The sequence below is a fragment of the Etheostoma cragini genome, chromosome 21 (assembly GCF_013103735.1).
Source record: "Etheostoma cragini isolate CJK2018 chromosome 21, CSU_Ecrag_1.0, whole genome shotgun sequence".
In the NCBI taxonomy this organism is placed as follows: Eukaryota; Metazoa; Chordata; class Actinopteri; order Perciformes; family Percidae; genus Etheostoma; species Etheostoma cragini.
The window spans coordinates 11,255,945-11,267,302 of NC_048427.1; the positions used below are offsets into that span (position 1 = coordinate 11,255,945).

The window sequence follows — 11,358 nt, forward strand, 5'->3', positions numbered from 1 at the left end:
TCTAAATAAATGATTGTGCTGCAGTTTAGTAGCACATCTTCTCCCTCACTGACAGCAAAGGATTTGACGGTACTATAAATCTTAGTAATCCCACAAGTTGAAATTGAAGGGCATTTCTCAGGGACAAATTCACACTGTTGCTTTATTTCCCTCACTCCTCATCTCCCAAACACTGAGCTCCACCCAGTGGAGACAATGAGAATTGTAAAAAGAAAATACCTGTTCAAAAAGTGTAAATGTAAAACAATCCATTATGTTAAAATGTTACTCAATGACATGATTTTATTTTGTTTCATTGTTAAATCAATGGTAACATACACTGCTACCCCACAAAAAGATGAACACAGTACATGTCAATATAACATTCTATCACAGAATATGAATGTAATAATAAAAAAAATTGTGAAAATAAATCATTCCCCCCAGCAATTTGTCATATTTATACATCCTATCATTTATTCAGCATGACGTAAATTTATGTCCATGTGACATACATATGTCAATTTATTGGTTTATATACTGCATGTGTTGGATGTAGCACAGTATCGACACACTGTAGCCACCGGACCAGGCACTAAAGACAATACTTTACTCTGCACCATGTGCCAGAAATTAAAGTAGATTGTGGTTTACAGATGAACACTCCTCCATGACTGTGAGACTGACATTCAGTCAATCTATAATGCTGACTATTACATTTTAAAGTATTAAATTTGTATTTGGTCGGGCCTACTGTTACAAACTCAGTTAATGGTACCTTCCAGTGCAATCTTTGACTGTAGGACATGTACAGCTTGTGTCTTTTGTTGTAAGTTTTTGAGATAGGTTTGAGGTTCCATTGTATAACTTGAATTAAAAACATTATAAAATATTTGAGATTATTATAACAATGTATTGAGAAGCAGACCAGCTGGTCATCAGTTCTTATATGAAATTCTAGTGTTGGAACTGTGCCATTATACATTTAAATAAAGGTTATAGCCTAACTTGTAAACTTCAGCAATGTTTTCTTGCCAAATGAAATCTCTTCTGTAGAAGCTGCTAAAGGAAATAGTGAGGGAAAATGTGAGACAAATGAATACAATGCAGAAAACATTCATTTGCAAGTAAGTTAATTTACTTTAAGAGGGTGAATGAGCAATACTTATCATTCATACAAAATGTATATTACTTTGAAGAAATGTGCAAACAAAGCTTTAATAAAGGATGCCTTATCATGCTCTCTGATGCTGGCATTTGGAAAAATATACAGTTAGAAATATATACACATCCAAAAGTAGCACTTCTACATACTCATTGTGGGCATTAGCAAGAATCTGCTTGCATAGTTAAGTGCATGCATAAGCAAATTTATCATGCAACAACTGTCATAAGTACGTCAAAATCTCTTTTTTCAGTCTATGTCAGTGTGTTCAGTGTTCATCTACTCTGCAATGCAAGCTAAAGAGGTGCACAAGCTGTGAAGTCACACATGAAGACGGAAGATGGCCTGACTCAAACATACCATAATGCTCTATGTACATGTAAGGTGTGTTCAACGAAGGCATCCCGTCTGTCTTTGAATATGTGTGAGTATGGTGGCTTTTTACATTAACCCTGTGTTCATCTGAGAGGAATGTTTGGAGATGTCTGGCAGTCTAAAGAGGCTGATCCCCATGACGAACATGGGCACCGCAGTTTAAGTGTTGGCATCAGCAGCTGGAGGGCAGAGGTGGCGACGGGTGGGAGGTTGTCTGAGGAGTAACAGGTCGTTACTGGTAAATAAAATACAAACATTTAAGAACCATCACAAACTCACGTCTCCAGACATTTAACACCAACGACACATGCTTCATCCCTGCTCTTTCTTCCCCTTCTAACATCTCCATTCTGCCTGCACAAAATATCCTTCTTAAAGGCTGTCGCACAATTACTACATCAACGGGCAAATGTAAACAGCGCTTCAGGTTAAATAGGCTTAATTGTGTTCAACTTGAAATTACATTTTCAATGCTTAATATTAATTCATATTAAAATTGAGTTATAAATTTACCAACAGCTGCAGGTATACAATTGAGATTAAATACTTCACTTTGATTATCTGAGGCACTGATGTTTGTCTACATATGGCTCTCAATATTGACGGAGAGCTGTACATAAAGATTTTTGGAAATCTTGTTGTGTTAAGAATTGCCAGTAAACTTCCTTTGGCGACTAAGAAGTCTGTGTTTGATGTATTTCAAAAGTTTCTTCCCACTATTACATCTGCTTTCCACATTGTGCAAAGTTACTTTTACTTTTCACCTCCTACTGAGATGCACTTCTCCCAACTACAGTATGCTACAGACAGAACAAAGCAATCATTGCAATACATGTGCGGTCCATGCTTATTTACAATACAGTATAATATTCCTTAAAATCAATGCAATCCATACAAAGTGCTTTGTTAAAATCCATTCCTTAATAACTATTTAACAACGTGGACCGTAGGTGTCCAGTATGGCAGCTGGTATTCAGTAACCACTGAAGAGCTACGAGTGCTTTATAGATGTTAGTTTGATGGTTAAAACACTTCAGAGCTGCACTAGAGATTGTTATCAGGTCTTTAAAAGAAAGTCACTTGGCCCTGTGGCTAGTTTGTGTAGAGCTGATGGGGATCTTCCTGGACTGCATCGTCTTTTTAGCAGGCTCTTTCTTTGAAGGCTCTTTTGCATTGGTAGCGGACTTGCCGGTTGTTTCCGCTCCAGGAAGCTTGGACCTTGTGGAGGGCAGCAGTGAATGCTTAGCTGCAGCGGACACCTTAGAGGGTTCCTTGTCTTTGGCTGTGGTCCCATTGGTCTGGACCTCTGATGCCACATTCTGGGCTTTCTTGCTCGCACCGTTTGGGATTCCTTCTCTAGCTACATCGCCACCACCATCCTCTGGACTCCCGTTGGCCTCTCCCGCCCCTGGTTTCCCACCATCAGCTGATTTACGGGTCTCTTTGGGCCTCAGAGCAGTTTTGAAGAAGGATAAACCTTTGTCTTCTGTCTTACTGTTCCTACGAGGTCCTCTTGATGGCGGGGCTGCGCTTGCAGAGTAACCACCCACACTTGAGGATCGGAGACTAGCCATGGAGGAGCTACTGCTTGAGCTCCGGCCTGCCGTCCTGTTCTCCACAGCACGGCCCGGCCTGCCCTCTGCTCTACTAGCAGCACTCGACCTGGAGGGAGGCCCTCCTTGGTTAACCTTCTTCTCTGACACCACGGTAGTCCGTGAGGATTCCCGGCTAGTGCTCCTGTCTGCTGCTTTAGTCCTTCCTGAGGCTAAGCTTTTCTCGCCTCCCCCTTTGGGTGATGTCCTTCTCTGAGGGTGTGAGCTTTGTAATCCTGGTGAACCGCTCTTCTTCTGTTGGCCAGAGTCAGGATGTAATACCTCCGAGCCTTGGGATGAGCCTTTCTTGCAGGGGGTTGCAGTTCTGGAAGAACCAGCCTTGCTAGTTTTAGGCAGCCCATCGCTTTTGTCCTTGGGGTTTGATGCTGAGGCTCCTGTCTTAGTCTGTGTTCGAGATGGTAACTTGTCAACAGCTGGGGATGCGGGAGACAGAGAGCTGGATGATGTTGAGGAGGTGGCAGGGCGTTTCTTGGGACTCGCTGAGGTCCTTTTAACACTGCTGCTATCTGCAGCCCCATTTCTTTGTTTCGGGTCCTTTGCAGTTGCCCCATGTCGAGGACTGAGCGGTTCAGCTGCAGTGACTACATTGTTGTTATCCCCAGCCTGGGTGGAGCTCCTCTGCTCAGCCTGTGCCACAGCCTTGGAGTGAACCTGCTCTATCAGCCTCTTACTGCCTGGATTACTATCCAAAGCTGCAAGGGTCGACTTGCCCCCTGAAGCTCTGTCTGGTTTAGGTGACCCAGTGCAGCAGGAGGCTGACAGCTTGGTATCAACCACCTCTCCTATCCTCTCCAGTGTGGTGGAGGAGGAGTGGGATTCCAGGGAGAAGCGTGAGGGAGAGTTGGAACGGAGTTGGAGTTTAGCAGAGTGGGACCAGGGTGGTTTAGTGACATTTTCACTGAGCACCAGTGGGCTGGCAATGGAAGACCTTGAGGAGAATGTTTGTCTTTGCATGCCTCTTACTGCTGGCCGGCTCGATAAGCCTGCATGGTAGAAAGATATGGTCAATATAAGAACATATCCCCATTTGTCTTATAGGAAGCGTTAAAAACAATTGTGAGTATTTAGATGAGTCTATATTACCATCGTCCTCGCTCCTTTCACCGGCAAACTCAGCAGACTCAGAGAGGGAGGCCAGTGAGGTACGTCTGGAGGAACCAGACGAGGCTTGGCTAGGTGGACGGCTGCCCATCAGCCTACTGATCCAGTGCTCACACAAAGAGGAACTGGTGGATCCTAAAGTCCCAAACAGACAGTGGTTGAACCAGGGGTTGATGCATAGACTGTATCATAGACTGCATAGGGTCAAGCCATATCATCTGGATTGCCCCCTAGTGGCTGGTTGCAGTATAGGTCATAAATCCCACCCCCACCATGTTAGAGGATGGGACGAACAAAAAAATCTTAGTACACATCAAATAAATTTAAATTTTAAATTTTAAGTTTTTTTTGTTAATTTAGGTAGTTGTTATCACGCTGATGTTCATTCAAGTGTTTGTTTTTCTGATAAGTTTGGTTATAATTAGTTTGATGCAGTAAAAACGGGGTGAAACGTCCCAATTGACAGCTGTTATTGAATAGCGGTTGGTCGGCTGAATGTTCTTTGATACCGCGGCGCCACACTACTGCGCGGACTCTAGCTCCAACATTAGGAGATGGAAGCGGCCGCATACCAGATATTTTTGCTTCACTTTTGTACAGTGATAAGAAGTGGAGACGGGGCGTCCATCTTCATTCAGTCTATGGGTTGTGTGTATGTATGTATATATTTAAACATGTACATGTACATGTACATGTACATACAAGATTACCTCCCACAGAGCTGTTGGCAGACCAAGATGGAATTGTGGCACGTCTTTGATAAAACAAGATGTAACCGGTCTGCTTGCAGACCTCATCTTCAGGTATGGGCTGAACATCACTATCATCAAAGCAATACCACTGTCCATCTATAGAGTTCTTACAGTGAGCTACAGGACACAACACAATAACATATTATTAATATCTTGGAAAGCTTTTTTTAAAAGGAAAATCTGACGTGGTTGCTTGTTGATGCTGCTTTGCTACCTGTGTAATGTCCCCCCTGCATGGTCCCATGATGGTTACACACTGCATAAAGGTCATAAAGGTAGTCCTCTGGATCACGGCCCATCCCATAAGGCCGTCTCCACGGTGACCAGTGGGAGGGGAGACTCCAGCTGCTCTGGCTCCTCTTTACCATATGAGGTGCCATGTCCATGCCTGTGAGCGGGAACTTAACCATGTTCTGCATCTTCATTCGTCGATCCCCATCCTGAAGTCCCGACACATTTATACCATTTCATTTAGACTTGTTTAAAGTTCTTACACAGAAAATGAATAATCTCTGTCTTCAACATACTGTATATATATATATTTTCATTCAACTTTTAGAAATCTAAGCATTTCTGCACCTTTATATACTAGACTGTCTACATGAGTACCTGTCTAAAGCGTTTCAGGTGAAGTATGAGGATGTCTGGCAGGGTCCACAGACTGAGCTTGATGCTGCCCTGCTGAAGCTGCTTACAGTGGGGACAACGCCATGCATCATCAGGAGCAAGCTGAAATGAATGTGAAGAAAAGTCAGTAATTAAAAGTAACATTTTACCTGTTAACATATGCTTTTCTTTGTAATAAAAGGTATGAATTGATTTTTTTAAACATTTCGCAATATAGCAAAACAACAGTACAACAATATAGCAAAACAACAGTGGCAAAAAACTGTAATGGTACTGCCATCTACGGTTTGTAATTGTCTGCCCACACCACCCATGTCTGGCATCTTGACATCACCACTGAAATCAAATGAATAGAAATATAACCCAACATCACATCCCTTACTCACACAAAGCTGAATCTTAGTATGCAGCAAAGCAGAACACTTCTTTAATTCTAACTCTCCTGCAGCCTATATGACACCATGTCTCAGCCTACCTGTTCCTCTTTGGTGTAGAGTTGAAAGCACTGGGCAAGTGAGCAGGTCTGAGGCTGCAGGTGCTGCTCCTTTACTTGACGCACGCTTTCAGCATCTGGGATATATTCATCCTCAGTCCTTTTGAACAGACTGCGGGGACATAACACAAGTCACAGAGGCATCACACAGAACTTGAAAAAAGACATTTTACCACATGTATTTGTGTTAAAACTCAGAGCTCTGAAAGGATACATCACACATCTGCCTGACCTGGGCTTAATTAAAGTGAGAGTGATTGTTGCTTCGGATGTCACTTACTAGTCTTTTGTCTCCTTGTCCCATTCAACGACAATTTTGACATGAGGAGGCCCTCCAGGACCGCAAGACTTGTATGCCCTTGTTGGTAAATAGATTGAGAGAAACACATTTTTTTTTTATTGTATCTCATTATAAATTTCTTTGAAGAAAATCTTTAAAACCCAGACAAGCTATTATAAATCTCAAGAGACATATTGACATCAATAAGACTGAAGAGTCAGCCTACATACTGAAGAAGATCTTTCAATAACTTCAAGTGGATTGAACTCACTGCACGGTTTATATAATGACGATGCGGTAACACTCCCCCCTTGTGATGATAAGTTAAATTACCTCTCCACAGAGGGATGGCAGAGCGGCTGCTCCTCCTGGGGCAAGAGGTATGTGATTCCAACCACTCCTACCACTCGCAAAGTGAAGGGCCCTACCTACAGATCGTCAAGGGTAACACATTAAAATGTTATTAAAAGATGATTAAAATCAAAGAGTATGTGATGTGGATGTACCTGCACAAAGACTCCAGGGCGCAAAAGATGCCGCATCTTCTCCAAGATCTCTTTCTGAAGTACATCCCATGTTACTGTACGCTCCAAATACAGAATGAATGGATTACCAAACCTGCCGGAATTACAAAAAACAAAACATCAGTTTTACAGATTGCCTTGGGATAATAATTGAAACCTTTGCAAGTGTTGTTTAATACCTGCGTCCTTGCTGTCCAGCGCAGGCTCTGTTACACACCAGCAGGACGATCTTCTCAGCCTGTCCACTATTCTTATTGGGACTTGGTGGTGGGGTCGTCGGCTCTTGTATTTGTGTGGATATCCTATTAATATCTGTGGCATACTTCAGGTTGTTCTGGTTGAGATTTGCATGTGGGCTCCCTATAATAGGCACATAAAAATTTAAAGTTACAACAATTTAAAATGATACACAAACAGCAATCCAACATGCTGTTTGATTATCAGAGGATGATAAATTATAAATCAGTGTTTGGGAGAACATAAAAGGTAATATATTCATAAAAGCTGTGATAAGTGCAGCTGTCTCCAGCATCTGACATCCAATCTGAGACAAGCTGCCCGGGGAGGTTGGACCATCCTCCACTGTGTGTGTGTGTGTGTGTGTGTGTGTGTGTGTGTGTGTCAGCTCCCCAAATTAAGCACATCTCTAATATTAGTCCATTTCTAATCTGATCTTGACTCCTCCGAGCGTATCAAGACACAGAGCTAAACTTATTTCTCGGGGACAAAAACAGGTTGTACTGTGTGTACCACTTCGCTTGGAGCGGATCTGCTCCGGTCTGAATAGCTCAGGTGTCTCAAAGGCAAAGATGGAGTCGCTCTCCTGAATGATCTCAAGATCGTCGTCGTCGTCGCAGAAGGAACGGTGAAAGCCGTCAAAGTACATTTCAGTGAGGACGATCTGAGCAGAGACGGGAAACAAAACCAGGTTTGCATTTGGATTCAAGCAATTGATGAAAATTTGAAAAAGAGGTGGTGACAAAAAATGAGTGCTTCCAAATTTTTAAAGAGACTTTATATTCTGAAATACACTACATACAGTATATATGGATATATAAAGACCACTGCCAATTAAAGGTTTTTCTTCTACAAGAGATAAATCAAATACAAACTTGACCATCAAAATTATCTCACATCTGACTGAAAACACTCCTTCGCCATCCAGTTTCTTCAAACTAGCACACCCTATCTTTAATCCACTCAGTTGTGATACATTAACGGTCCTGAAAAAAGGAAGTTTCCTAATAAGACGGCACCTGTTGGGCAGGGATTTTGGTCTCTTGGGCCACAGCTTGTCTCAGCCTGGACACGGTGCCAGAAAGCGGCACCGCCACCCCAACTCTCATGCAGTGGGAGCACTTTCCTTGGTACACAACTGTCACATACAGGGGCCTGCAACACAGAAAGACGGGAATTAATTGGCTGTTTCCTTACAACAACTGGACTGATGTTGCAAACATAGACAGCATCTTCTAATTTTAACTTCCTCCTGTCAGATCTTTCATGGTGTTTGTCAAAGCTGGGTTTGACACTTCTTTTAATGCTGGGTTCAGCCTGGGTCTCGTCTCGTCGCATTTTTTGGATACAGGGACTTTTTTTGCCAGATAGATGTTGCCTTACTCACAAACAAGATGCAGAGTTATCTTACCGTGTGTGAGGTACCGGAATTGGCAGTGAGATGCAGAGGAAAGGATCAAAGGTGTTGCTCTGTTTCTGGCAGTGAGGGCAGGTCAGAGAGGACCTACACAGAGACATAGCGAGAATAATTACATTCAGCTGGAAAATTTGGGTTGTGTATCATTACAAAGAAATGTATTTTTTGGGATATATGCCTATTCATCTTCTTGCCGAGAGCTGAATGAGAACATTGACACCACTCTCATTGGAATGAGCTTGTATTGATCTTCTTTTCTAAACTCTCGGCAAGAAAGAAAATAAGTGTATTTTCCAAAATATGGAACTGTTCCTTTCAAATTAGTGAAAATCCACATCCAGAAACAGGGAGTTAACCATGATGTGTACAGTTTTCTGTTAGGGCATAGGAGAGCATAAAGATGCAATATTACCAGTGTATAGAGTTAGATCAAATCAGCAAGAAGAACTTTATATCCCTGGAATTTAAACTTGTTATCCCCGTTTCCCTTTGTCGATACAATCGCGTCAAGTTTTGTTCTAAGGTCACGCGATGACACCCGAGCAAGTTGTGTTCTCTGAAGAAGGTCGTGGGATATGGTCAAAAGCGCTACAAAAGAAACTAGTAAGTGAACCTTAAGTAGGAATATTTTATAACAAACGTTGTGTGTTATGTGTTGTGTGGCATACGTCATACTACAGGATGGTGTGAACTCCTCATTGATTTTTGGTCAATATGAATGTGAGCTATTAGTAAATATTGGCAGGTGGTATTAACAGGTTATATACTAGCAATTGAAAGTTGCACCTGTATTGTGCCTGAAACAACTCTTGTACAAAAGATCCAGGTGCTGGTAGTGGAGATCCTTCAGGGGCATTTTCCTCTTCTCCCGGAGGCTGGGAAAACAACAGAACAATTATTTGGCAAACAGGTAAGGTAAAATGTATGTTATATACAGTGATGCAGTCTAATGCACTGCAGTGGTTATACTGTACTGTATATGTATATATGGGCCGAAATGGGACATTGGGGGGGGGGGGTCTGGGTGACGTCCACAAGGGACATTTTGATCGCCAAAGACTTCATTTCTTGCATTCTAATAAACATTATGGAAGCAATTTACTATGGAAATAGGCCTACCTTTATTTAGCCTATGCAAAGATTAAAAAATAATAATAATAAAAGATGACATTTCTAAATATAATGGAAAGTATGTTGTTTAAGTGGGTATATGGAAATCCAGGAGCTTTCTTAGTGGGTATACTGCATGTACCTGCGTATCATGTGGAGTACACCCCTGGTTATATAACAGCAGCAGTCACCGGTAGTACACTTTATATATCATAACTTTGAGGTTATTTCAATATTGATCATTTGGGAATTACAAAAGGGTTAACATCCTGTCCAAACATAAAATCATTGTTCAGATATTCACATAATATTGAATGTAAGGTACTCTGTAGTGAGAAAACGGTGTTCTAAGTTGCTGTTTACCTTCCTGGGGGGTCTGATGTCAGGGTGGATGATATGGTTGAGGTCCTCGTGAACTCTATCCAGCAACCAGAGAAGAAACTCCTGGGCATCGTGCTGGGAGTTACCCTTGAACTGAAGCGCGCTCTTGGAAACCACATTCTGCAGCAGGACAAACAAATGATTGATTTAAGTGGACTGGTCCTAAAACAGAAAGGATTTTGTCAACATTACTGTCTCGTCATAAAATATTCAGCATGTTTACCCAGGAGGATGACCAGCACAACCCTAAAGGTCAGCAGAGATGCGAGTGATGGTGAGACAAAGGCACAGAGAAGCTTTTCACAATTCGGGACACAGGCTGAAAAATCGACATCTTAACCTCACTGACGATTAGCTATCCGAGATGACAACAGTGTTTACTCCACAGCACCACCCAGTAAAGTCACCTCTACTGGCTATCAAATGTCACGCTAGGGCAAAGATATGAAGGGACTGTGCACTGTGTGCCTTTCCCAGCCTATCCCAGCAGATGTTCTTTTTTCATTTTTAAGGCATTACCAATGCAGCCTCAGCATTTTGTCCTAGATGTGGTGCACACAAAGAACTAGCCTTCCTTCTGTGGCTTGGCTACAGAGGTTTGTTAGCCATAGTATACTCCTCTGATTATTAGGGGTGGGAATCCGCTCGGGGTCCCCCAAAAGGAAACTTTTTCAACATCTGTTTTATCTAAAAAGATTAGTTTCTCTGTTTGTTCATCTCAATTAAATTGTATTGCTGATAAATGGGATTGTCAAGCAGACAAACTGACCAACACATGGAAGAATAGATTGATACTTGGCGACAGTGTATCGATACAGAATTGCCACGGAAAATGTTGCAATAGCATGCTGTAGTATGTTGTTTAGATTTTTTTTTCCCCATCCCTACTGATTTTAAGTCAATTTTAAGGTGGATAAACAATTAAGAGATTTAGACAGAGAGTGAAATGGTGACTGAATATTAATGATGCATTGTTTTAAATATCTGTATCTCGTGTTAACAGCACACCTTGAAAGAAATAGGGTTTCCTATGAATGGCAATGCTTTCTCAAGGTTCTGGTGAAATAAAGGAAAGTGGCAATAAAATGTTTAATTGTAATGTCAAAATATTGATGACACCCACAATATACGCAACAATACAAATAGAATTTGAAAAAAAAATCCTGCTCTTAAACCGCTACAGTAAGTAGTAATTCCATTCAAATCAGTTTCTCATGTAATATCCCTACAATATACACTCACCGGCCACTTTATTAGGTACCCCATGCTAGTAACGGGTTGGACCCCCTTTTGCCTTCAGAACT

At 41.8% G+C, this 11,358-nt stretch overlaps 1 protein-coding gene across 2 annotated transcripts in view; it reads right to left on the minus strand.

Annotated features, from left to right (window-relative positions):
- Positions 1–264: 264 nt before the first annotated feature.
- Positions 265–11,358, minus strand: part of LOC117936706 (ubiquitin carboxyl-terminal hydrolase 31-like) — a 15,260-nt gene continuing 4,166 nt past the window's right edge. Inside the window, exons 2-16 of one of the 2 annotated variants that reach the window (XM_034860035.1) lie at positions 10,037–10,174; positions 9,350–9,438; positions 8,558–8,650; positions 8,166–8,301; positions 7,660–7,810; positions 7,089–7,269; positions 6,892–7,003; positions 6,719–6,813; positions 6,386–6,463; positions 6,088–6,217; positions 5,595–5,714; positions 5,200–5,425; positions 4,944–5,102; positions 4,216–4,368; positions 265–4,118 (exon numbers count right to left, since the gene is read on the minus strand). In XM_034860035.1, the coding sequence (XP_034715926.1) occupies positions 2,596–4,118; positions 4,216–4,368; positions 4,944–5,102; positions 5,200–5,425; positions 5,595–5,714; positions 6,088–6,217; positions 6,386–6,463; positions 6,719–6,813; positions 6,892–7,003; positions 7,089–7,269; positions 7,660–7,810; positions 8,166–8,301; positions 8,558–8,650; positions 9,350–9,438; positions 10,037–10,174 (3,384 nt within the window). In that variant the 3' untranslated portion in view covers positions 265–2,595. The remainder of the gene's footprint in view (positions 4,119–4,215; positions 4,369–4,943; positions 5,103–5,199; positions 5,426–5,594; positions 5,715–6,087; positions 6,218–6,385; positions 6,464–6,718; positions 6,814–6,891; positions 7,004–7,088; positions 7,270–7,659; positions 7,811–8,165; positions 8,302–8,557; positions 8,651–9,349; positions 9,439–10,036; positions 10,175–11,358) is intronic. The other variant, XM_034860036.1, reaches the window with a different exon arrangement.